This window comes from Bos indicus, chromosome 13, assembly GCF_029378745.1.
Source record: "Bos indicus isolate NIAB-ARS_2022 breed Sahiwal x Tharparkar chromosome 13, NIAB-ARS_B.indTharparkar_mat_pri_1.0, whole genome shotgun sequence".
Taxonomy (NCBI): Eukaryota; Metazoa; Chordata; class Mammalia; order Artiodactyla; family Bovidae; genus Bos; species Bos indicus.
In genome coordinates this window covers 54,156,381-54,179,456 of record NC_091772.1, presented here as the reverse complement: position 1 = coordinate 54,179,456, position 23,076 = coordinate 54,156,381, and the positions used below count along the sequence as shown (strand labels likewise).

General features: G+C 62.2%; 4 protein-coding genes across 12 annotated transcripts; 2 read left to right on the top strand and 2 right to left on the bottom strand.

Moving 5' to 3' along the window:
* Window positions 1-381: 381 nt before the first annotated feature.
* Window positions 382-2,070, top strand: PPDPF (pancreatic progenitor cell differentiation and proliferation factor). 3 transcript variants are annotated; one of them, XM_070801295.1, is made up of 5 exons: window positions 382-547; window positions 1,015-1,095; window positions 1,326-1,403; window positions 1,485-1,581; window positions 1,665-2,070. In XM_070801295.1, the coding sequence occupies exons 2-5, from the start codon at window positions 1,041-1,043 to the stop codon at window positions 1,780-1,782; spliced, it is 348 nt and encodes a 115-aa protein (XP_070657396.1). In that variant the 5' UTR covers window positions 382-547; window positions 1,015-1,040; the 3' UTR covers window positions 1,783-2,070. The 3 variants fall into 3 exon arrangements, with proteins under 3 accessions (XP_070657396.1, XP_070657395.1, XP_070657397.1); XM_070801294.1 differs by lacking the exon at window positions 382-547 and adding an exon at window positions 574-609; XM_070801296.1 differs by lacking the exon at window positions 382-547 and adding an exon at window positions 663-866.
* A 143-nt stretch (window positions 2,071-2,213) lies between these two features.
* On the bottom strand, window positions 2,214-11,546 carry PTK6 (protein tyrosine kinase 6). 2 transcript variants are annotated; one of them, XM_019972051.2, is made up of 8 exons: window positions 9,871-11,540; window positions 8,080-8,201; window positions 7,638-7,798; window positions 6,999-7,152; window positions 6,228-6,389; window positions 5,014-5,195; window positions 4,132-4,285; window positions 2,214-3,946 (listed from the first exon to the last, which is right to left on the bottom strand). In XM_019972051.2, exons 1-8 carry the CDS (start codon window positions 10,098-10,100, stop codon window positions 3,759-3,761), a joined length of 1,353 nt encoding a protein of 450 aa, XP_019827610.2. In that variant the 5' UTR covers window positions 10,101-11,540; the 3' UTR covers window positions 2,214-3,758. The 2 variants fall into 2 exon arrangements, with proteins under 2 accessions (XP_019827610.2, XP_070657390.1); XM_070801289.1 differs by lacking the exon at window positions 2,214-3,946 and having other exon boundaries at window positions 4,186-5,195; window positions 9,871-11,546.
* An 18-nt stretch (window positions 11,547-11,564) lies between these two features.
* SRMS (src-related kinase lacking C-terminal regulatory tyrosine and N-terminal myristylation sites) lies at window positions 11,565-18,920 on the bottom strand. 2 transcript variants are annotated; one of them, XM_019972050.2, is made up of 8 exons: window positions 18,246-18,920; window positions 15,651-15,772; window positions 15,330-15,496; window positions 14,376-14,517; window positions 14,134-14,292; window positions 13,531-13,712; window positions 13,277-13,433; window positions 11,568-13,041 (listed from the first exon to the last, which is right to left on the bottom strand). In XM_019972050.2, the coding sequence occupies exons 1-8, from the start codon at window positions 18,605-18,607 to the stop codon at window positions 12,848-12,850; spliced, it is 1,485 nt and encodes a 494-aa protein (XP_019827609.2). In that variant the 5' UTR covers window positions 18,608-18,920; the 3' UTR covers window positions 11,568-12,847. The 2 variants fall into 2 exon arrangements, with proteins under 2 accessions (XP_019827608.1, XP_019827609.2); XM_019972049.2 differs by having other exon boundaries at window positions 11,565-13,433.
* On the top strand, window positions 18,487-22,856 carry FNDC11 (fibronectin type III domain containing 11). 5 transcript variants are annotated; one of them, XM_070801291.1, is made up of 3 exons: window positions 18,834-18,873; window positions 19,182-19,281; window positions 21,429-22,856. In XM_070801291.1, exons 2-3 carry the CDS (start codon window positions 19,261-19,263, stop codon window positions 22,431-22,433), a joined length of 1,026 nt encoding a protein of 341 aa, XP_070657392.1. In that variant the 5' UTR covers window positions 18,834-18,873; window positions 19,182-19,260; the 3' UTR covers window positions 22,434-22,856. The 5 variants fall into 5 exon arrangements, with proteins under 5 accessions (XP_070657394.1, XP_070657392.1, XP_070657391.1 ...); XM_070801293.1 differs by lacking the exons at window positions 18,834-18,873; window positions 19,182-19,281 and adding an exon at window positions 18,487-18,508; XM_070801290.1 differs by lacking the exon at window positions 18,834-18,873 and having other exon boundaries at window positions 19,155-19,281.
* Window positions 22,857-23,076: the final 220 nt, after the last annotated feature.

Below are 23,076 nucleotides of genomic sequence, written 5' to 3'. Positions count from 1 at the left end.
AGGAAGCGGGGATGGGAGGTGGGAGAGAGACAGGGCCTGTTTTCAGGCTGGGGCGGCGGTTATTTAACCACCTCAAGCCCACACCAGGCTAGGATGCGCTGCCCGGCACTCCAAGTCAGACAGACAACAGGGCTGGACTTCTTCCTGGCCGGACGAGCGAGGGCCACGCCACGGGGGCGGGGCGGGGTGGGGCCAAGCTGAGGTTGGGGCGGGGCCTAGTTGGCCTCGCAGCCAATTAGGCGGGGCGGGACCGGAGCCCAGCTGGGGCGGGACCGGAGCCTAGCTGGGGCGGGGCCGATATTGGGGCGGAGTCTCGCCGGGCTGGGGCGGGGCCGAGAGCGGGGCGGGGTCTCGCCGGGGCTGGGGCGGGGCCGAGAGCGGGGCCGTACAGCCTTATAAGGGGGACGCGTTCGCGCGTGCGTGCCCTCGCGTCTAGTTTGTGGAGTGGCCTCCCGCTTTTTCTTATGCAGATGGGCTCTGTGGCCTAGCGCCCCCGTGCCCACCGTCCGTGATCTCACGCCAAGGCCCTCGAGGGGTCGCCGCCGAGGTGGGGCCCGGGCGGCGCGTGGATGAAGTCGAGCGGCCCGAATGGGCGGCAGGGGGCGGCCGGTGCGCGACGGCTGGCGGGGCTGACCGCCGGGCGACCGGGAAGTCGGAAGGGCGCGGGGTGGGCAGGGGGCGACGGATAGGACCCGGGGCACGGAGCTAGGGGCGCGTCGGCCACAGGTAGGGCCGCTTCCCGGAGCCCCAGGCCGGCGGCCCAGCGCACAAAGCGCCTTTGTTGTCCCTCGCGGCCGGTTCGGGCTGGTTGGAGCCGCCCGCGCGGAGAGGGCGGGCCGAGAGTTCCGGATCCCCGCCTCGACTTGGTAAACAAACCCGGCCTCCGCCCCTCCCGGAAGCCCACGGGGCTGACCTGACCCTGGGGTCCGAACGGGTCGACTCAGCCCGGGTGGGGAGCGCCCTTCTGCGGAGGCAGCAGTGACCGAAGGGGCTCCCCGACCCCCGCGTGCGCAGGTTTCCACCAGCCCGCAAGCAAAAGCATGGCAGCCATCCCCTCCAGCGGCTCGCTCGTGGCCACCCACGACTACTACCGGCGTAAGTCAGCCCCTTGCCCGCGCCCCAGTCCGTCCAGAGCTCCCCCGCCTAGAGCTTATGGGGTCAGCTCCAGTTGCTTGAGAACCTGTATCGGGTGGGGAGTGAATTGCTAAGGACCCTTAACACCGGCCTGCGCTGCCCGTGAAGCCAGTGCTTGGCCGGGTGGACTTGAGGCCCGGTGGACTTGAGGCCCGGTGCCCCGTGGAGCTGAGCGGGCCTCTTCTCTCCAGGCCGCCTGGGCTCCACTTCCAGTAACAGCTCCTGCGGAAGTGCCGAGTACCCCGGGGAAGCCATCCCCCACCACCCGGGTGAGTGCGGTGACCCCTCTGTTCCCAGGTCTATGCCCAGGGAGTGACAGCAGGACCTTGACTTTGCCTTGCTTCTCTCAGGTCTCCCCAAAGCAGACCCGGGACACTGGTGGGCTAGCTTCTTCTTCGGGAAGTCCACTCTCCCGTTCATGGCCACAGTGCTGGAGTCCCCAGAGCAGTGAGTGTGCCTTTCTGGGGACCAGTGTGGGGGGAGGGTCGGGGGCAAGTGGAAACAGCTTCTGACTTCCTGCTCTCCCCCAGCTCGGAGTCTGCCCAGGCCTCCACCAGCACGATCACATGTGACCTGGCTCAGAAAGCTGTGGGGAAGCAGCAGCCCAGCGGCCAGCCTGGCAAAACCAACTGCAGGCCCCCGTCCTGAGTGACCACCACCAGCTGCCAGGCTTCCTTTCAAGGCGCTAGGCTCATCAGAGCCCTCTTCCTCCCCCTGCCCTGTACCCTCCCTTTCCCTCCTCTCCCCAAGACCAAGCAGGCTACAGTCAAGGGAAGCAGTTCACTTTTTAATATCAAAACAGCAAAACACCAAAAAGGAAGTTGAGAGAATCCCACTCTCTGCTATCCAAGCCACACGAACGCCCCTTCCTCACACCCCATGACCCTGTGCCTTGCACCAATGCACCAAGTGGACAATAAACTCCAGGAGTGAGCAGCCTGGTGTGTGTGTGTGTGTGAGAGAGAGAGAGACCTGTGTGCTCCCCCACCCCCGAGGGAAAAGTCACTAACCCCTCAGCCTTCTCATTCCCAGGCATGAGAGAGCTGGCCATGCTCCCTGGGCCTTCCTGGAACCCCTCCTAGGGGCCGCCTCTGAGGTCTGGCCCAGGTTCAGTGGGCAGACAGCTCCAGTGAGTGTGGAGACTTGCATCTGAGAAGGGGTGGGGTGCCTGGCTATTTCGGGAAATCAGGGAGAGCAGGCAGTCCAAGAATCAGAGCGGAAGCTTCCAAGGCAGCTGCTGAGGTCATTCCACCCTTGGCCCCTCTTGCTGCTGCTATAGGAGGCCCGCGAGTCTCTACCTTGGGGTCAGAAGGATGCCAGTGCCCCCTGGAGGACCTTGAGGAGGCAGTCCTCAAACTTGCTTGCCCTCTTTTCTCCCACATGTCTTCTGTTAAGGATGTTGCCTCCTCTCTCCTCTTGTAGGACACACTCTGGACAGGGCCCCCAATCCCCAGAGTGGATCTGAGGCCCCTGGCATCCCACTGAGGCAGAGGGGAAGCAAGTGTGGGCGGCTCCTGTGGGTCCCTCTCACCAGGGAAGCCCAGCTTTGGGCAGAGTCTGACTCAGGAGGCCTATGTGGTATTGCGGGGGAGAGGTCCTCATCCTCTGCCAGCCCCCTGGGACCGGCCTGAGGGGGTGAGCTGGTGGTGTCCACATTCAGTGGCCAGCAGAGTTTGACTGGGGGTTGGGGTCAGGAGAGGGCAGTTCAGTGAGGCAGTGGACGGAGCTTTGGTGTGAAGTCAAGCTTAGAGGGGTGGCCTCCCCTGCTTCAAGGGCCAGGCTGTGCTGGAGGGGCCCATCCTCCTCTGGCCACCCCTCCCCAACTCCATTCTAAGTCACATGAGTCCATCCTGAGGCATTTGGGTGGCTAGTAGCCCCCAAAGCCTACACCATCTGTCCTGCCTGCCCTCTGTGTGTCCAGGCACGTTGCAGGCTCGGGGACAGGCTCTCCTGTGGTCCCACGGAAGGGTGGTGGTCAGTGCTAAGGCTGAGTCGGGAGGGTCCACCACAAGGATTAGCTTGACCCCCACCCAGTCCTGGCCACAGTGTCCAGATGAGGCCCCCAGACACCCCAGGGCAGGTGTTTGCCAGGGCAGGTGGACAGGAATAGCACTGGCCCTGGGGAGCAGGTGTCAGTGTCTATCTCTGCAGAGGACTGGGGGATCATGCCCCCACAAGTCCGAGTCTCAGGCAGGGCCAGGGGGCAGAGGGGGTGCAGCCAAAGCCTAGGTCCCCACCACACGGCCAGGGAGGCTTGACCCTGGTCCTGCTAGTTGGTGGGCTTCAAGTCAGGACCAGGGACAGGTCCATTCTGAGGAAAGAGGGGTGATCTTGCTCCTGGAGCCTCCAGGGTAGACGTTGGCTGTGGGGTGCCTGGCACTTTGCAGGTACTGGCATCAGGGAAAGGGATAACCCCAGCTCCAGGCTGCACTGGGGAAGGCGTAGGCCCAGGTCTGCCAGAGCCCCTTCCCAGGAGTGTCCAGCTGGTTCTGGGAGTGGTCCGTACCTTCAGCAAATCCTCAGTGAATCGGGGTGGTCCACAGCCATGATCTGAGGTCCCTCAGGCCTTGCCTGACTCATGAGGGGTGGCCTGGCCTCTGGGCAACTGCAGGGAGGCTGTGAGCTCAGAGCGGGTTCTCGTACCTTGTTAAGCTGGAGAGCTTCTCCCACAGCCCTTTGAAGTAGGGTCTCTGCTCAGGGTCCTTGTGCCAGCAGGAGAGCATCAGCTTGTGTGTGGTGGGCGGGCACTCTGGGGGGCGGGGCATGCGGTAGCCGCTCTCCACCCTCAGGAAGGCCTCGTGGTTGGACATGCCTGCGGTGGGTGGTACAAGGACGCTCTGGAGGCAGGAGGCCAGTACCCTCAGCACCCCTGGTACTCCTACCGCCCTCTTCTGACTGGTGGCCCTGGAAGATACCCAGTGAGTGGTGCAGGGGGGTGTGACCAGGAGGCAGCCCCCCACTTCCCTGCTGACAGTCTGCAATGCTGGGGCCCAGTACCTGGATAGGGCATCTGACCCCTGCTGAAAATCTCATGGAGGAGAACCCCAAAGGACCAGATGTCAGACTTGATGGAGTAATGCCCTCGGGAGAGCGCCTCTGGGGCAGTCCACTTGTAAGGGATGTTGTGGTCATAGGAGAGATAGATGTCCTCCTGCAATCAGACACATGCTGGGTTAGCCACCCCTGGGGGCCACCCCTGCAGCAGGGACAGGCCAGGGGAGCCTGGCACGTGGTGGGCAACTGTGCGGTCAGGACCCACACCATGTCATGGCTTCCTGGGAGCTGAGCTGGCAGACCGTGCCTGGATACCCACAGGCCATGCCCTGGAAAACCAGTCGCAGAACCCAGAGGAAAGCCTCCCAGAACAAGGGGCAGAGAATCCCTGAAAGTGAGCTTCGAGTGAGCTTCAAGAAGACTTGGGCGGGGGCAGCAGGTTAGCAGCCAAGCTAGGGGAATGCAGGGTCTGCTTGAGGAGCAGTCAGGAATGGCTGACACTTAGCTCTGGGTGTCATGACTAAAGGAATCCCCTCAACTTCTCAGTGTGTTAATGGGAGTCCTAGAAGTGCTTATGTTGCCAGCCTGCTGGGCCAGGTGCCTCCCCCACACCCTGCTTGCCTGTGCGCCCTGTCCTGCCGTTGCCACCCACCCGCTCAGCAGGGACTTCCGTGTTCGCAGCTTCTGGGCACAGAGCTGTCCTCCTAGACTTGTCCAAGGGCCTGCACTGCCCTCCCAGGAGCCTCCTAACCCTGTTGAGGGACAGCTTGGGCTCCATAGCCCATATCTCACCTGAAAACGTGAAGGCCACAGGAACTTCCAGTGACCCGTGCCCTCACTGCCCGTGCCCTGCCCCCTCAGCTCTCCACCCTGCTCCGCCCCTACCTTGATGAGCCTGGCCAGCCCGAAGTCCCCGACTTTGCAGATGTTGTTTTCCCCCACGAGGATGTTCCTGGCAGCCAGGTCCCGGTGGATGTAGTTCTGCGATTCCAGGTAGCACATGCCCTCAGCCACCTGTGCTGCAATGTCCATCAGCTCCGAAACGGGCAGGGCTTTCTCGTCGGAGTCTGCAGAGGCCAGGGGAGGCGTGGGTGAACAGGACCAGCCAGGGCCAAGTCCTCTCTGCAGACTCGCATGCTCAGGGGAGGGGCTGGGGCAAAGGGCAGATGGCCTGATTTTAAATTGGAACTGTGGAGCCACTGCAGGCCTTGTAGAGGCTGATACAGTCAGCACATAACCCTTTGGAATTTCCTTCTGGGAATCCACACTGAAGCAGTAAGAACTCAGACATATGTACACAGATGTTTGGCCCAGCATTATTTACATGAAAACCTCAGAAGATTTCAACAACAGGCACCTAAGTGGACATGGCACATCCACGTGGTGGCCCACAGACTTATCAGGATTTCATTTCTGATGAACATTTAATGATATGGGAAACTGCTTGCAATGATCAACTGTAAAGTATTCCCAATGTTGCTGTATTAAAGTAGACCCCCCGATGCACACACATGCATACTGGGTGTAGTTTATCCTGCATGCACACTTCTTCCTTTTGCAGCATCTCTGCAGTCAGGCCACGTCTGCACACAGTGGCGCCTCCACTCACTGGCTGTGGTTGTCTGCTATGGGTGTTAAGTGATGGCTCTTGTTAGAGATGATGAGGTCTGTGCGTCAGTGAGATACACGGCATGTGAGTGTGTGCAGTTGTGTGGCTGTGTAAGCATGTTCACAAACACCAGAAGAAGCGACAGTGTCTTCCAGGAAGAGAGGACAGCAGTGAGACTAGGCTGTGTGTCCCAGTAGCAGGAAGGGTTTGCAGCCACACCAAGCCTTTGACTAACGAGGCCTCACTTCACTGTGAGTGCAGGAGTGATGGGGGGCTTTTCTTGTCTTTGATCCTATCTGTATTTTCTCAAATTCCTACAATGAACAAGTGGTACATTCATCACAAGATATTTTAAATCCTTTTGTAAGCAGAAAAGTGCTGAGGAAGCCCCCAGAACCCCAGGCTGTCCTGTGCGTGGTGTGGGGTACACATCTGTGCACGTCTCCCGTTCCCTCCAGCTGGCACAAGTCACTCTGGTGCCCCTACTCACCCCTCAGCAGCTCCAGCAGGCTCCCCTTGGGCATGAGCTCCGTGACAATGTACACCGGGTCCCCCGCGGACGCCACTGCGTACAGGGCCAGGATGTGCTTGTGCCGCAGCTTCTTCATGGCCTGGATCTCCGACTGGAACGTGTGCTGGTGCAGAAGGTCGGCTGTGGGGGTGGGCAGCCTCGCTGGGTGTGGCCTCTGGAGAAGCTGGGGGCCCTCTGCCTGCCCCTCCACCCAGCCGTACCAGCAGCAGCTCAGGAAATGTGGGCACCCTTCCGGATACCCCATCTCCCAGGCCAAGATGCCAGGTCAGACACAGCCTCATCCCCACTCTTCACGTGGGGGGTCCACTATGCCCACCAGCAGCTCTCCCCATACCCCAGGCACCACAGATACCCCATGGGGTTTACCCCTGCCCAATCTGATGTGGAGCTAGAACTCCCTCTAAATGTGCTCGCTTGCAGCCCTGGGTCCCTGGTTCCTGAAGTGGGTGGTTCATCTAAGAAGAGTCTAGATGAAACTTTTCAGATTTCTGGTGATTACTTATTCTAAGGGCTTTTCTTCCATTTACATTGAGAATTTAAAATTTCCTGTCAGGATAAGTGCACTTGGGTAGCAGCATGAAAGGAGAAAGCCACCCAGACGCTGCACTGGGTGCCACACATGGTCCAGGTTAGGGTGCTGAATGGTGGGCGAGGCGTCGGGACCCAAGGCTGCTGGGCCAGCCGACCCCCACAAGCGAGGCAGAAGTCTCTGGCCTGGGGCCCACTGACCTCGGGCGATCACCTTGATGGCCACTCGGACCTTGTCCTTCCAGAGCCCTTCAAAGACCTCCCCGAAGTAGCCGGAGCCCAGCTTCCTGCAGAGTGTGAACTCCTCCCGTGGCCTCTCCCAGTCATCACAGTGGGGCAGGGGCTCTGGCTCGTGCTGCAGGGACATGGGCGGGGGCACCCGTCCACATGAAGTCAGCCTCAGCCACGTCCTGCTTGGGAGGGTCCTGGTGTCCAGCATATAGCCGGGCTCACAGAGGCTGCCCCCAGCCAGGCTGACCTCTTCTGTGTCCAGCAGACAAAAACCACCCTCCATCTGCTCTGAACCAGTGACACTGGCCTGATTGCCATTCAGACAAAAGTCCTGTCTGGCTGCCGGCCAGGGCATATGGCCGGAGAGACTCAGGACATGGCAGGAACTCAGCTGACCTCTTGCTGGCCCAGGGGTGAGAGTGCCCACCCTCCCCCCATGCCCTGCTCTGTACAACCACAGCTGCCCGGGTGCCAGAGTCCCCAGACAGTGTCCCCAAGGCTGCCTGGGCAGTTGAGCAAGGACCCACACCCATCTCCACTGGAGGGTTCGTATCCCTGTAAGGGGCAGTGGGGAGGCCAGGGTCTGGCATGGGGGTCAGGGGCCCCTACCTTCCGGCAGGGCGAGGTCAGCCGCAGGCCGTGGGATAGGCTCTGGACCTTGTGGTGATCCACAAGCTCAGACAGGCCAGGGAAGGACACAGCCTCGTTGAGGTGCAGCCGGCCGGCCCGCCACCAGATCTTGTAGTGGCGCACGGTCTGCTGGTCCCGCACTGGACAGAGAGGGGCACTCATGAACAGGTGCCAAGAGGGGCCCCCAACGGGGAAAGTAAGGACCCAGCAGGACCTCGGGACAGGGGCCCAGACCTTGGGGCCCTCGCCCACCAAGGGTCAGAGCTCCCAGGGCAAGGTCTAGACGTCCCAGCACAGGGGAGAGGATAGGCCAGAGGGGCTGAACTCTACATGCACGAAGGGTTTAGGGACCAGAAGTCTGGAAGTCAGGCCCGGGGGTGGGTGGGGGGGCTGTGAAATGGGGAGGGCAGGAAGTGGGTACCCGAGAGGACGTAATCGGCGCCTGGCTTCTCGCTGATGCGGATCAGGAAGGACCCCTGCTCATTGCCCATGGCCTGCAGTCGGTGCAGAGCTTCCGAACGAGAGATTCGGCCGAAGAACCACCTGCGGGATGGGGGCACTCTGAGCAGAGCAGATCCCCCCAGTGCCCCCGCCTTAAGTCTCGGCCCCTACCTTGAGTCCCAGCCCCACCTGATCTGACCCTCTGCCTCCTTGTGTCCCAACCCAAACCCACAGGTGCCCTCTGACACTCACTGACCCAGAGCACCCTTCTTTGCCCATTGCCAACCCCAAATGTCCCAAGTGGTCAATTCTGGATACCAGGAAAGGCCTGGAGATCCAGAAGTGGGAAAGGCCCCCCACCACTCTGCCTGGGGCATCCCATGTCTGTGGGGATAGAGCCCCCCATCCTGTGGGTGCAGCGACCCATCCCCAACTTCAGATGTGACTCTGCAGCCACGCACTTGGACTCATCTTGTTTGGGTTTTTTGTGTTGTTGTTGTTGTTTTGTTTTGGCCTTGCCAGACAACATGCAGGATGTGGGATCTTAGTTCCCCAACCAGGGATGGAACCCACACTCCTACAATGGCAGTGCGGCATCTTAAACACTGGACCACGAGGGAAGTTCCTGGGCTACACTGTCCTGTGACCCTGTGGCACCTTCTCCCCCTGGGGCCACAGACACACGGTGCTCAAAAGCCCTGGGACCTGAGGATTCACATGCACCAGCACACACCCATTCTCACACCCCGACTCCCAGCGACAGGGCAGGGACCAGCCTGGACTCTGGAGGGCAGGGTGGGGCCAGTGGGACTCCCCAGGGAACCTCTGCTGCCAGCCACTCTGCCCTTTGCACCCTCGACTCCCCAGGCCCTGTTGAAACGTAAGCACCCGCACAGAGGACCACTGGCCCGCACTGAGCCCTGCGGGGTTCACAGCCCATTCGCACCTACCTGCCCAGCACCTCTGGAGTCTCTCCCTTTGCTCCCAACCCCACCTCCTTGCCTCCTTCCACTTCTCAAATGTGCTGTGTTCCCAAGGACTCAGGGCCTTTGCCCTGGCCATGCTGACCCTGCCTGAGGCCATCCAGTGTGTGCTGTGTCCCTCCAGGAGGACACAGTAGGCACTCCATCAGTGGGGCACATAGGCACACAGGGACTCCCTACCCAGAGTTCATAGAACCTCCTTGGGTCGTGTGAGCATGCCCAGGCCAGGCTGCTCCTGTGGCCCAAGATTCCTGGGCAGCCCCTCAGGACTGTCGTCACTTCCTGGAGCTACCTTGCCAGTGACAGGCAGTCATGCTGGCATAGGAAGCATGTCTGTGGCCCACACCCCAGCTGGCCTGTCGCAACTCCCACTCCCTCTGATGAGGCCACATGTCTGGTTTTGGGTATTTGGAAGGGGAGGAAAGCTTCACTCCCCAGAAGGCCCAGACTCTGCCCTCTCTGGGCCCAACACTGTGCACTGACCATGGGGAAGCCCAGGGAGGGGCCATAGCCTCAGGACCCCCTCCCCAGAAGTCACACACAGATGCCCAGCCAGGGATCCCAAGACCAGGATGGTAGGCCTGGCCTCGCAGGGGGACAGGGGTAGGGAGATGGAACCATGGGTTCCCAGTCTATGGCAGCCCAGGGCGCCTGCCTACACCCAGAGCCCAGCCACAGAGGCACAGAGCTCTGTCCCCACACACCCCTGTCCCAAGCTCATATGGGGCTGCATAGCCCAGGGATGGGGGTGCCTTGGAGTGACCCACCAGGGCCACAGGGACACTCACGGCTCCGACTCTACAGTCTCCTTCTCAGCCAGGTAGTTGTAGGGCACGTAGCCCTCAGCCAGGGCCCGGCCTGCCCCATCCAGCCTCACGGCCCACCACCACTCCTCCTCCTTTCTGGCCACGTAGAAGAGGTCCCCTGCCTGGAAGCTCAGCTCCTCAGCAGTCCGAGCCTCAAAGTCCCAGAGGCCCATGTACCTGGGGCCCAGGGGAACCTGGCCCTCGGACCCCATGGCTGGTGCAGCAGCAAAACTGGGCTGTCTGGCCTTGCCACCTTCTCCGGTCCAGCTGGGAGCAGCATGTGGGCAGGGCTGTCCCCAGCAGTCCGTCCCTGCCCCACTGAGCCACCACCCATTTCCCTGTAATGAGGCAGCCGTGCCAGCCACACCTGTGCCACCAGGGACAACCCCTCTCAGGCCTTCTCAGGCACCCTAGGCTCCACCCTGAGGGCCACCCCCGGGCCAGGTCAGTCTGGGCACTAACTGATCAGTTAACACCTGCCGAGAAAGCTGCCCACCAAGTGGTCACAGGTGCCACTGGCCACATGGCCAGACCTAAGCGCCAGGAGAGGGGAGAGGGGAGTCACTGATCAGGCAGGAGGCGTGGGACTTGGAGCTGGAGGGGCAGGACAAGGCATGCCCTCCCCCAACCCCCCCGGACTGTTGTGGCTGAGCCCAGATCCCAGGACAGCCAGTTCCCAGCAGGGTCCTCACCAAAAGCCCAGGGCTGCTTCTCTGCCCGCCCCCGGAGGAGCTCCCCTGAGGCCCAGGCACCTCCTCCCCAGCCGGAGGCTGGGGTGCCAGGGACTCTGTCCAATGGGAGGGCTGTGAGGACAATGAGCAGGGACTCACACACTCATCCTGCTTGTGGGCATTTTCCCTTTTATTGAGAAGAGACTAGGCACCATCCGCCTCTCTGAGATCAAGAACAAGCCTGCTTGGTTCTGACCAAGGAGGACCCAGAGGGGACGGACAGACGGCTGGGCGGTGAGAAGTTCCAAAGCCCCCACCCCTGCACACCTACCCCCTCACCGTTGGCCAGAACTCTCTGACCCCCTTGGCCTTGGGCCCCGCCCCTGAGCCGTGTCCAGAGGGCCTCCAGTTCTGCCCATCACACCAGCAAATGGGAGGAATCTGAGGCTGAGGCCCGGGCCCTCACTAGGGCATCAGCGTCAAACCTGTTTAGCTTGTGCTGATGATGCACCCCCAGGAAGCGCCAGTTACCCCCACGCACACCTGCCTTTCCCATCACCCCACCCAGCATGCTCCTCCCCGCCCAGGACGCCTGCCAGCCCCAGTTCCCACACACCCCAGGAAACGAAGAGGGTGAGTCCTTCAACGCGGCTGGAGCCCGAGCCCCACAGGCTTCTTGGTCTGGGAACCACCTGAGCCAGAGGAGCCCAGCCCTCACCCTCGGGCCCTCCAGCTCTCCCAGGACAGGTTAGAGAGGGGTTAGGGGCTGAAGGCCAGGGCAGAGTTGAGGCCCAGCTGCCTGGTGTCCCAAAAGGCTCAGACCAAACCCTCCTGCCCCCTCCCTCATCTGCCTGGTTGGCGGGGGGCGGTGGGGGGGATGCTGGGGACCATGTCTCAGGCTCTGACCCACAACCAAGGTGATTGGGGCCCCGAAGTGGCCTATTCTCATTTCCCCTCTCTGCCCAAGGGGTCCCTCACCCTCCCCAGGGCCCCCTCCCCTCCCCTCTGGGAAGTCCCCTGCCCCAATTTCTCCAACCCTGCACAAACTGTTTTTCTGAGCATCTGAGCAGCCCCTGGGGCGGGTCACTTATCTGCACCCTAGGGTCCCAGCTTCCCGCCCCGTGATGCCTCTGCCCCTTCTGTCCCACAGGCCTCTGGAGCACAGCTGCCAGCCTGGGGATCCCAGGATGAGAGTCAGGAACCCTGAGGGTGGACCCCACCTGCCCAGTCCCTGTCCATGTCCATCTCGTGGGACTGGAGCCGGCAGGGTGAGGTGAAGCCAACAGCGCACGTCCTGTGATGAAGCCGTGCTTGAGATCAGCCCCAGGGCAGCAGTTGCACCTGGAAACTGGCTGCTTCCTGTCACAGGAGGGCCAGTGGTCACCAGGTGCCCAGACGCCAGAGCATCAATGTCTGCACCCACCCCCCGACCCCGCACAGTCAGCCAGCACCCAGGACCCCAGCTCTGAGGCATGATTCCTCCCTGACCTTTGCCCCACCCACAGAGAACCGCCCAGAGCGTCACGCAGTCACCTAGTCACCAGTCTGAGCTTCCTGTGGCCTGACAACCCCCTCTCTCTCTCTCTGTCTCTGCTCCAGCCCCAGGGGCATGGGAAAGGCTCTTCACCTGGCCTCTGCAGCCTCCCCCGCCATCCTGTTCCTGCCCACAGCCCAGGGGGTGTGCTGCCTCTGAATCCCCAGATGTGGGCGCCAAGATGCCCTGGGGTGGAGGTGGGCACGTGAGGGCCAGCTCTTCCTTGGGCACGATCCACCAGATGGAGGGCTGAGCCATCAGCCCCAGGTCCTGTTCTGGTTAAGGGCTCAGGCCCAGGTGGCCCACAAGAGGGAGTGGCTATGCCAGTCTGTGCAACGTGGGGCCAGCGCCCTGGGCCTGCCAAAGCCCTAGCACCGGCAGCTGCAAGAAAGCCACAGCAACCCACTGAGGCTCCTGACTGTGGGAGGGGGCTCGATGAGGCAGGCACGGGCAGGAGGCCTCTCTGCCCAGTGTCTCCCTGAGGTCAGGGCGAATGTGGGCTCTGTCTGGGCTTCTCTGCTGAGACCCTCCCTCTCTGGGGAACACCGGTCATGCTGCTGGAGGATGCCAGTCCCTCTCCTGTCTGAGTGGGTGTCCGCATGTGTCTGCCTCATGTGCACAAGCTTTGTGTGTCAGCACATGTCAGGGTGTGAGGTCCACAGCCAGAGGCTCTGTGGGCTGGCACCAGTTCTGGGCAGCAGGTATTATTGGCAAACACTGTCCCGTGAGAGGGGTCCCTGGGCAGGAACCCGGGTCATGTGAGGGCGGGGCGGCGGCGCCTGCTCGTGGCACCCAGCTTCTCCCGCAGTGTGGTGAAGTCTGGCCGCTCTTTCGGGCAGCGCCTCCAGCACCCCAGCATGAGCGCGTAGACCTCAGCTGGGCAGGCGGCCGGGCGCGGGAGCCGGTACCCCCGTGCGATCTGCTGTAGAGTCTCGTGGTTGCTCATCCCTGGGGAGGGGCAAGAAGAGAGGCTGGGCAGGTGCTTCCTCCCTTGGCCTAAGAGTCACCCTGGAGCTCACCTCCAGCCCTGGGCAGACCATGCCAAGCAGGCAGCCTCCAGGCCTGGTACCCCTTCCAGGCTCAGCGATCCCTGGGCAGGGGGTGCCTCCTCCTCCAGGCTGGCTCCCATGCTTCCTTCCTTGGACTACCCTTGCCTCCTGCCTTGTGCTGCCAGGAGGCCCACCTTCGTAGGGACACCGGCCATATGTGAAGACCTCGTAGAGCAGGACCCCGAAGGACCAGACGTCGGACTTGGGTGAGTACACGCAGTAGCTGGCTGCCTCAGGCGCTGTCCACTTGACGGGGATCTTGGAGCCGCTGCGCGGGGAGTAGACGTCATCCTGGGAAAGGGGAGACCAGTGGTGCAATGGGTGGAGAGGCAGCCTCCCCCCGAGCCCCTGAGTCGCCCAGCAGCCCGTGGCCGGAGCCCACGCTGACCTTGAGCAGCCGGGCCAGGCCAAAGTCGGCCACCTTGCAGGCCAGGTCGTCGCCCACGAGCACGTTCCTGGCAGCCAGGTCCCTATGCACGATGCGCTGCTCCTCCAGGTAGCTCATGCCCTCGGCCACCTGACAGGCAAAGGTCAGCAGGAAGGGCGGGCTCAGGGCCTGGCCTTCGGGGCCTGCAGGCAGGGCCGACAGTCAGGCGGCAGGCGTCTGCCCTAGTCACTGCCCTCCGCGCCTCGGGGTCCCCAGCTTAAGTTGGGTGAGGACAGCACTGCCTGCCAAGGCCGCAGGGGGGCACTGTGTCGTGGTTCTGTGTCAGCCTGGCCCTGGTTCCCAACCAGGAACAGAAACAGACCAAAGTGGGGGAGGGGCGCACCCGGGGTCTGGTGGGGTCCATGCCAGAACTAGTGACCTAGTGTAGAATTAGTGACCCAGAGGGGCCCCACCTGGAACTGCAGTGTCCAGACCCCGCCCAACCTCACTCATGGCCAGAGCCCTCCCTGGCCATCTGGGCCTTGGACAATCAGCATTCAGTAAAAAGGCCTGGAGGACCATCAGGAAGGGCGAGGGCATCCCCATCCCCACCGCGACACTCACTGCCAAGGAAAGCCTGCAGGCTGCCCTTGCGCATGAGCTCCGTGACGATGTACACGGGCTCGCCCGCTGAGCACACCGCATGAAGCCGGATGAGGCGCTCATGCCGCAGGCTCTTGAGCGTTTGTATCTCCTGGGCCAGGTCGGCGAGCTTCACGTCGCCTGCGGGACAGGGCAGCATTCCAGGACCTGCCATAACCACCGCCGCCCACTGCTACCACCCTGGGGTCGGGGGTCCCACCCACCTGGTCTGATGACCTTGACTGCCACGGGCATGGAGCCCAGCCACAGGCCTTCCCACACCTCCCCGAAGTAGCCTTCGCCCAGCTTCCTCCGCAGGGTGAACTCCGAGTGGGGCCGCTCCCACTCATCCTGCTCAAGGGACTTCTGCAGGGGTGGGAGCACTCAGGGCCTCTGCCTGTGGTTCCCTGGGCAGAGTGCACAGCTTCTCCTGGGGCCCCGGGCCTCCAGCTCTCTGCCCCTGTGCCTCAGCACACACTCGCCTCCGACCCTGCTCAGGGCCAGGGGCCTAGGCGCTGACCTCTGGAAGCCTAGCCCTAAGTGCTTCCGGACCTAAGTGGCACCTTTGCCGGTGCAGGCATCCATCCACACTCATTACCGTCCCATCCAGGCTGTCATTAAGAGACCAGAGGAACCAGATGGCTGCTCGGCCCCTGGCAGGACTGCCTGACTGGGACCATCACAGATACCATGGCTCCAGCACAGGTGTGGCCGTCCCGACAGGCATCTCTTCCCACGGGCTCCACGCTGGCCTGGGGCGGCTGTGGGTGCCATCCAGGACGCCTTCCCCAACTTGCCTCCCCCCCACCCTCCTGGTTGCTCCATGGCAGAGCTGGGCAGGGAGGGAGGGCATCTCACAGGCCTCATTCCCCTCCTCCCTCAGAGAAGAGAATCCCATAGGGATGACCCTGTGAGAGCAGACCCTACCCTGCGACCAGGGCAGGGTCACAGCCAGAGTGCAGAGGAGTCACAGGAGCTTCACCCAGGGTTGGGCTAAGCCATCTGGACACGTGCTGAGAAATGTCACAGGCCTGGCAAGGGGCAGCCTGGCGGAACAGGTGGGGATGGGCCCACCTGGGGTGGGCAGGGCAGGGGGGGACAGGCACAGCTGGGGCGGGCAGGGCAGGGGGCGATGGGCCCACCTGGGGCATGCACGGCAGGGGAAGGGATGGGCCCACCTGGGCTGTGCAGGGCTGCAGCAGTGGGCTCTGGATCAGCTTCCAGTTGGCCTTGTAATATGCCAGCAGCTCATCCAGACTGGGGAAGAGCCGGTCCTTCTGCAGGTAGAGGCTGCCGTCGGCTGCCATGGAGATGCGGTAGTGGCAGACTTTGGTCTGGGCCCGGACTGGGAGGGCACAGAGATGGAGACCCCATCTTGGCTGCAGCCCTGACCCTCCCACCATCTCAACCAGGCGACCCATACTGTTGGACCCAAAGTGGGCTGGGGGCTGGCACTGCCTGGGGAAGCCACCACCCTGAGGTCAAGGGCACCCTGGTACCTGACAGTGAGAAGTCCCCATGGCTGCTCTCACTGGGCCGGACGAGGAAGGCTCCCGGCGCGTTGGGGGCAGACAGGAGCAGCTGCTGGGCCTGGGTTCGGCTGATGCCACTGAAGTACCAGCTGCAAAGGGCGGACACAGCAGTCTCCATACTGGCCCAGCCCTGAGACATTCATGACTCCCATAGGTCGGGCCCCAGATGCCCACTCCACGCAGGAGGTAAAGAGAGGAACCTGGTGCCTGATACTGGGGACCCAGTCCAGGGTCTGCACATGCCCCAGCCCCAGGGCCCAGTCTCTGGAGTCCTTGGGGACTGGGCACAAGGTGGGGGCCCCCAAACAAAGGACCGGATAGACAACCTGGGAGGGGCTGCTGCTGGAGCCTGGGGTGAGAATGGGGCCTGGAAGAACAGGGGCAGAGACAGGCCCACCCTGGCACAGATAGACATCTGTGCCTACTCTGGGGCTCTATGGGGAGGGGGCTAGCAAACAACATGGCCGGAGTGAGCAGTGGGGCTGGGCTGAGGCTGAGGCAGGACAGGGTGGGGCAGGGTGATGGTGGGAGGGGCAGAGGTTTGTTAGGAGGTAAAATCAGCGGACATCTGGGGAAGGGTCAGGGACCTGTGGACGTGGTTCCCCTAGACAGGCCCTGGGTGGACAGCAAGCCAGAGACACACTGATTCGGAAGCAGGAGGCCCAGCCCCAGGCATCTGCGGGCTCCATCCACCGAGGGCCTCCTGCAGCCAGCCCCTGCCTCGGGGACCCTCTACCCAGGAGAGACTCTCATGTGGGGAGGGGCTACAGAGGACAGTCCCAGGTCAGCAGTGCTTCCACATCCCCAGCCCCTGGACCCACATCAGGGCCTGGGGGGCAGGGCTGAACCCCCATGTACACCCAGACTTCTGATATGTTCTTGGACTCTAGGCCCTGGTTGCAGAGCAGTGGGCGAGATAAGCCTGGGGTGTCCTAGCATCTTGTAAAGTTGAGGGGTCTCCTCCTGCCTGGCTGGCCCAGGGGACAGGCAGCCAGGTGTCTGAGGGTAATGACACAGCAAGTGTGGCAGCCCTTTCATCTGCAGCCCAGACAAATAGTCATTAGCTACTCCTCCAAGCAGCCCTTCCCCTCCCCCGGACCCTGCCCACCTCCAGGAGCTGTTGACTCGGTCTGTCCTCCACCTGGAGGGACTGTGGGCCCCCTTCCCATCAGAATGGCTGGGGGGTGGGGCTGGAGTCCCCTCCGAAGGCACCTTCCTGTGACTCAGGCTTTCCCCCAGATGTACATCTCCAGGAGATGGTGGGTGCCCCAGGGGTCCCCAGGATGCCAAAGGTAGCTTGAGTGACATGAGACCTGCTGCTGGTCTGCAAAGATCAAGCCGGGTGCAGGACCTGGGGCCCATGTCAGGGCGAGGTCTGGGCAGCCTCCCTTTGCTAGCCCTGTTCACCAGCCAGTTTCTAGCCTTTCTCAGCCGGCATGTCACCTCTGTGGCACCAGGACTGGGAAGAGGTGCCTCTGCCCAAGGGTTCCCCAGGCGCCCCCTCCTTCTAGCAGGTAGGGATGACAATGGCCAAGACATTCAGAGGAAAGACAGGTAGGGGCCATGCCCAGGGTTTGGGTCAAAGGCCCATGTACTCTGTCCATAGCCACGTGGTGGGGGCCTGCCCGGCACCAGCACACACTGTATCCTGAGGACCCTGAGCCTGGGCCAAGAGGTCAGGGAGAGGAACGGGCAGGGACTCTGGCGGGAGTGGTTAGGTGGGGCCGCGAGCCGGCTGGACAGTGTGTGCATGCTGGACGGTGTGTGCATACTGCACCCGCCACGCCTGCCTGCTGGCACACGGGGATTCAGACCTGGTGTCCAGCAGTGTTTGCTCTGAGGAGCCTTCTGGGAAAGTACCCAGCCTCTGCTCCCTGCCATGACCACACAACTGGCATGCAAACAGCCAAGGGTCCATGCCAGCCACTGCCCACCTGTGGACTGCCCTGGCCCTAGGGGCCTCAGGCACTCAGGGGAATGGGTGGGCTCTCCCATCTGTACCCACCCCGAAAACGAACCTCTTTGGGAGCAATCCCAAAGACCGTGTCTGCCCCATGCCTGGCCCAGAGCAGGAGGAGGCCAGGTGAATGTGCACAGGTGAGGGGGTGGACAAAGGCACAGGTCTGACCCAGCTTATCACCCCTTCCACACTGAGGTCACTATCTCACCCCTCACAGCACAAGAACGGCCGGCCTCTCTGCTCACCCATGTCCTCACCACCTCACTGCATCCTAGTCCTCAGCCCCCTGCCCCAAACAATGACCACTGAGCAAACACTGCTGGACACCAGGTCTGAATCCCCGTGTGCCAGCAGGCAGGCGTGGCAGGTGCAGTATGCACACACCGTCTAGCCGGCTCGCGGCCCCACCTAACCACGGCCGCCAGAGTCCCTGCCCCTTCCTCTCCTAGCGGAATCAGGCGCCCATCTTGCACACCATCCCGGTACCACACATGCAGAACTTGCTCACCTCTGGATGGCGGGGCCTGAGGAGTGATGCTGGATGTGCAGGCCTCAAACTACCCTGCACTTATTACTGACTCCCTAGAGCAGGTGGTACTCACGGCTGGTCTGAGAGCGTCTCAGGGGCCACCTTGGCCACGTAGGTGATGGGCACCAGGCCAGTGCAGGGCCAGCCCGAGAGCTTGCGGGCCAGAATGCAGCCGCCCTCCTCCCTGAGGGCGTGGAGCCTGTCCCCGCGGCTGACGCTCAGCTCCTCCGCGCGCCGCGCCGTGAAGTCGCACAGCGCCCTGAAGAGCTGCACGGGCGCCGGGGGGCTGCAAGGCTCCGCGGTACTGGGCTCCTCTGCGGCGGGCTCCAGCTCCAGGTCAGCGTCGGGGTCTGGGAACCGCGGTGCCCCGGCCGGCCAGATCTTGTCCCAGAAAAAGGACAGGAAGGCCAGCCTCTTCCTGAGGAAGGGCTCCATGCCGGGTTCTGCAGGGGGCGGTGGGGGCGCAGCGGCGGAGCTCCGGGACCCCGACGGGGAGACACTGGAGGGGCGGTGGGACGGCAAGCGCTGGGGCGGGGTTGGGGGGGGACAGACGCTCCAGAGGCCCCCACCAGCTCCCTGCGGTGCTCAGAGCAGCGCTGGGTGGCCCTCCAGCGCCGGCCACACGACAGCCGTTGCTCTCGTCGACCTCTAGGTTGTCTCGCCGGCAGGACTGGTCCCCAACTGCTCCAAGTCTCGTGAAGGTGGGGCGGGCCCAATCCCGGGACAGGCGTCAGGGCGGGACTATGGGGCGGGGTCCCGAAGTGGGGCCGTGATGGGCGGGGCCTCAGGGGTGGGGCCGTTGTGGGTGGGGTTTTGGTGGGGCGTGGTGGGCGGGGTCTCGTGGGCTGTGAAAGGTGAAGCCGGGGGGAGGTCCCTGTGGAGAAGGGGCAGTCTGCATTTTGACGGTCAAGGTCACTCTCGTGGTGTGATCTTGTAGGACAGTTCTGCAAGTTGGTCCCCTCAGGAAACGGGCAGAGGATACTTGGGATCTCTGTGTTATTTCTTGCAGCAGAATCTCAAAATTGAAAGTTTAATTTTAAGAAAATAGCTGAGAACGAGAAATTAAAAACAAAACAAAACAAAAACGGATGAAGTCAGAGATGGCAGAGGTGAGGATCTGCCTGACCCAGAAGAGGAGGGTAGACTGCTCTGTCCCTCACACTCTCTGTGGGTGGGCCGCACGGGTGGACGGTCTTTCTCTCACTGCTTTTCATTCCCTTCTCCACTTTCCAGCTCCCCGCCTCTCCCTCAACTTTGAGACAGCATCCCCTTTCCAAATAATTCAACTCTTGCTTCTCAGACCCCTAAATAACGACATAACAACAGCTACAACTTACAGACTAAGCGCCCAGGGCACCCCCCCACCCCCCACACGGTGATGGGCGCTTAGCCCGGCAAAGCCGCCTCCCATGAGTGAGGTCACCAGGAGGAGTGGGGGAGGGGCACCGTGGGAAGGGAGTCTTTGCCAGGGGAGGGGAATTTAGAGACAGACATCCTATGCTGGTACTTGCAAGGGGGTGGAGGTAAGGGCCCTCCCTTGACTTCAGGAGGCTTCCGGGTCGCGACCGGGAACGCGCCCTGGCAATCTTCCCGAGTCGAGGGGGCCCCATCCCCACACTATAGGCTCTCTGCCCACCCCGCCCTCTGGGCGGAGCGTCACAAAGACCCGCGGTCCCCATGGCAACCCGCGGGACGCCGCGGTGGGAGGTTAGGCGCCCCTGGTTCCGTGCACAGTAGGCAGCGCTGCTCCGGGAGGCAGGGCAAGTGGGCGCGCCGAGAGGCGGGCGAGGGGGGTGAAGGACGAGGGGAGTGTGGCGGAGGTGGGCAGGCGGAGGCGGGTGGGGGTCGGTTGAGGGGAAGTGGGCCCAAGGCCAGGGGAGTGTAGGGGGTCCCGGAGGCAGAGGAGGGTGTAGGTCTGGGTAGAGGGCCAGGGCAGGCCGCTTCTTTCCTGAGTTTACCAGCAACCCCTCCTGGCTTTTTCAACGGAGAAACTGGGGCCGTCTGGAAGCACCTCTGACCTGTAGCCCTACCTGGAGCTAAAGCTCCCTCCAGAGGCGGCTTGAATCTGTCCCAGCCTTGGGCTACTGGGCCACTGAAGGACGCAGGCCAGCATTCCTGGTCCTGGTCTGTTGCACCTCAGCCCAGACACTGGTGCTGCTGTGCCCAGGGTTGGGTCTGCAGCCTCCGTCCCAGGAAGGTCAAGTCCTGACATCTGGGGAGGGAGACCAACTTGGGTCCCAACCTCACTCTGCCCCTTGGGCCTTTCACACAGCCTCTCAGCTCCCGTTTGTAACTCATCCAACTTTCTGGGTGCTGCACAACCTCAGACCTCCCAGTGAAACCACGGGGTCTGTCTCGCTGTCCTTGGGGGTGGCTGGGACCTGGGACAGCAGCCAGGAATGCTGACCCCCTTTCTCCAAGGAGCCCCAGCCTTGTAGTCAGGACCTGCCAGGCCTGGGAGCGCAGCTATGCCCAGCTCTGGGGCGCACTGGACCCTCCTACAGAGGGAAACCTGGGTGGAGGAGGGGTGCTGAAGGAGATAGATTCTGGGGTCTACAGTGGGCTCAAAGCCTGGATTAAGAGCAAGCTACCAAGTGTTCTGGGCTCAGGCACCCCATCTGTGAGCAGGGGGACCGTTCAGGGGCTTTTCTTATGGGCTCAGGAACATCCTGAGGCCCCAAGATACAGCAGGGCTCCATAACAAGGAACTGGCATGACTGGTCCTCAGGGCTGAGGCCACCTTGCCTTCTGGGCTGGCCCTGGGCCTCTGCTCTGCACCTGCAGTGGGATGTGGACGGTCTGCAGGACAGTGGGCTCCCCAGCTGGGGTTTGGTGATGCTCAGACAGGATCACTCTGAATCCTGTCAACAGCTCCAGGGGAGCGGTGTAACCCATTCCAGATGGGGCTACACAGCTAGGCAGTGGCTGGACTTTCCAAAGCACAGGCCCAATGCCCCTGTCCCTGTGTCATCACAAAAGACCATCAGTAGAGTGTCGGCCCTACAATGTCCACTTTTATCCAGATCTGCAGCCTGCCCACCTGGTCCTCCAAGCAGCCTCTGTCCAGAGAGATGAGCCCTCCCCACGAGCCTCTTCCTGCTCCCACCCCCACCCCTGGAGGCCAGAGAGCCTAGCATGGGGGCCAGTGGGACTGAAGTCACACCACACAAACACTGCCCTGAGTGGGCCCCGGGTGGGCTGCAGAGGCCAGTCTGAGCATTCCGTTCACGCCCTGCCCTCTGTCCCCTGCTCCTAGACCATGAACTTCCAGGTGACAGGCCTGGGCCTGGACAAAATGAAGCTGGACAGTCCCCAGTCCTTCCTGGACCAGGAGGAGGTGGAGGAGGCCGAAGATGGGCAGCTGCTGGAGCCCGAGGCTTGGCGAACCTATGTGGAGCGCCGCAACGCTCTGCAAGAGTTCCTGACCTCAGACCTGAGCCCCCACCTGCTCAAGCGCCACCACGCCCGCATGGAGCTCCTCAAGAAGTGCTCCTACTACATCGAGATCCTCCCCAAGCACCTGGCTCTGGGCGACCAGAACCCACTGGTGCTGCCCACCACCATGTTCCAGCTCATCGACCCCTGGAAGTTCCAGCGCATGAAGAAAGTGGGCGCCGCCCAGACCAAGATCCAGCTCCTGCTGCTTGGGGACCTGCTGGAGCAGCTGGACCATGGCCGCTCCGAGCTGGATGCCCTGCTCGAGTCGCCAGACCCTCGGCCCTTCCTGGCAGGCTGGGGGCTCGTGGAGCAGCGCCTGGCGGACCTGTCGGCTGTCATGGACAGCTTCCTGGCCATGATGGTGCCGGGGCGCCTACACGTCAAGCACCGCCTAGTGTCTGACATTGGCGCCACCAAGATTCCCCACATCCGGCTCATGCTGAGCACCAAGATGCCCGTTATGTTTGACCGCAAGGAGTCGGTGGCCCACCAGGACTGGGTCAGCCTGCGCTGGTTTGTCACCATCCAGCAGGCTGTGCCGGAGCAGTTTGAGCTGCGCTACAAGCTGCTGGACCCACGGACACAGCAGGAGTGCATGCAGTGTGGCATCATCCCCGTGGCCGCCTGCGCCTTTGACATCCGAAACCTGTTGCCCAACCGTGCCTACAAGTTCACTGTCAAGAGGGCGGAGAGCTACACTCTGGTGTATGAGCCCTGGAGGGACAGCCTCACCCTGCACACCCGGCCAGGGCCCCCTGAAGGGCTCGCCCCCAGTAGGCTGGGCAAGCTAGGCCTGTCCCTGACCACACCTTCCGAGAGATGATTTTCTAGTATTTATCCACTAATAAAGAGGAGTATAAACACACATACACAATTAAAGAAACAGACTTACTTATGTTTTAGAAGTGGCGGCAGCCACAAGTGTTTTTTCCTGACTCAGCACAGTCCACCCATGAGTCCCGCCCCCTCCAGCTCCTGCTCTCTTTTCCGGCGGGGAGCCCCAGGCTGGCCTTTGCAGGACACTGACCCCTGTAACAAGAAGCCTCAGCTTGCCTGGCACGTGGCTGCCACCATCAGTGGTGAGAACAGCTCCAAGGCTCTGGCACCTCTGCCCCAGCCCCTCGACGTGCCCCCAGCTCCTTCCCATCACAGTGAGCAGCCATGTGACCTGGGCACAGACTCTGGCCACCTTTCTTGCCTCCTAGGCTGGGGTTCCCCAAGCGGGGTGGTTACCCCCATGTCCTGCCCAAATCTCATTGGAGGCAGTCATGGCCCCATTACTATCTCGCCTGTCAAGGCCAGGGGGCCCAAGGCCAAGAGCACATTTTATCTTGTTTTTAATGAAAATAAAAGTATTATCTTCTCCCCAAAAGAAGCTGAAGTTCATCTGCAGCCCCATCCTTAGGTGGATGAGGATCCTAGCAAGGGAGACTGGCAGGGTGCCCTGCCCAGATCCAGGCCAGTGG

Excerpts from the sequence above, each read along its gene's own strand:
- PPDPF (XM_070801294.1), top strand. The coding sequence starts at position 589 with ATGGGCGGCAGGGGGCGGCCG. Across the intron at positions 610-1,014 it reads TGGGCGGCAGGGGGCGGCCG|GTTTCCACCAGCCCGCAAGC; the intron begins GTGCGCGACGGC and ends CCGCGTGCGCAG. Across the intron at positions 1,404-1,484 it reads AGCCATCCCCCACCACCCGG|GTCTCCCCAAAGCAGACCCG; the intron begins GTGAGTGCGGTG and ends TGCTTCTCTCAG.
- PTK6 (XM_070801289.1), bottom strand. The coding sequence starts at position 10,100 with ATGGGGTCCGAGGGCCAGGTTCCCCTGGGCCCCAGGTACATGGGCCTC. Across the intron at positions 7,153-7,637 it reads TGACCTCGCCCTGCCGGAAG|CACGAGCCAGAGCCCCTGCC; the intron begins GTAGGGGCCCCT and ends ATGTCCCTGCAG. Across the intron at positions 6,390-6,998 it reads CATCAAGGTGATCGCCCGAG|CCGACCTTCTGCACCAGCAC; the intron begins GTCAGTGGGCCC and ends CCACCCCCACAG.
- SRMS (XM_019972049.2), bottom strand. The coding sequence starts at position 18,607 with ATGGAGCCCTTCCTCAGGAAGAGGCTGGCCTTCCTGTCCTTTTTCTGG. Across the intron at positions 15,497-15,650 it reads TGGGGACTTCTCACTGTCAG|TCCGGGCCCAGACCAAAGTC; the intron begins GTACCAGGGTGC and ends GTGCCCTCCCAG. Across the intron at positions 14,293-14,375 it reads AGTCAAGGTCATCAGACCAG|GCGACGTGAAGCTCGCCGAC; the intron begins GTGGGTGGGACC and ends CCTGTCCCGCAG.
- FNDC11 (XM_070801291.1), top strand. The coding sequence starts at position 19,261 with ATGAAGTCAGAGATGGCAGAG. Across the intron at positions 19,282-21,428 it reads TGAAGTCAGAGATGGCAGAG|ACCATGAACTTCCAGGTGAC; the intron begins GTGAGGATCTGC and ends CCCTGCTCCTAG.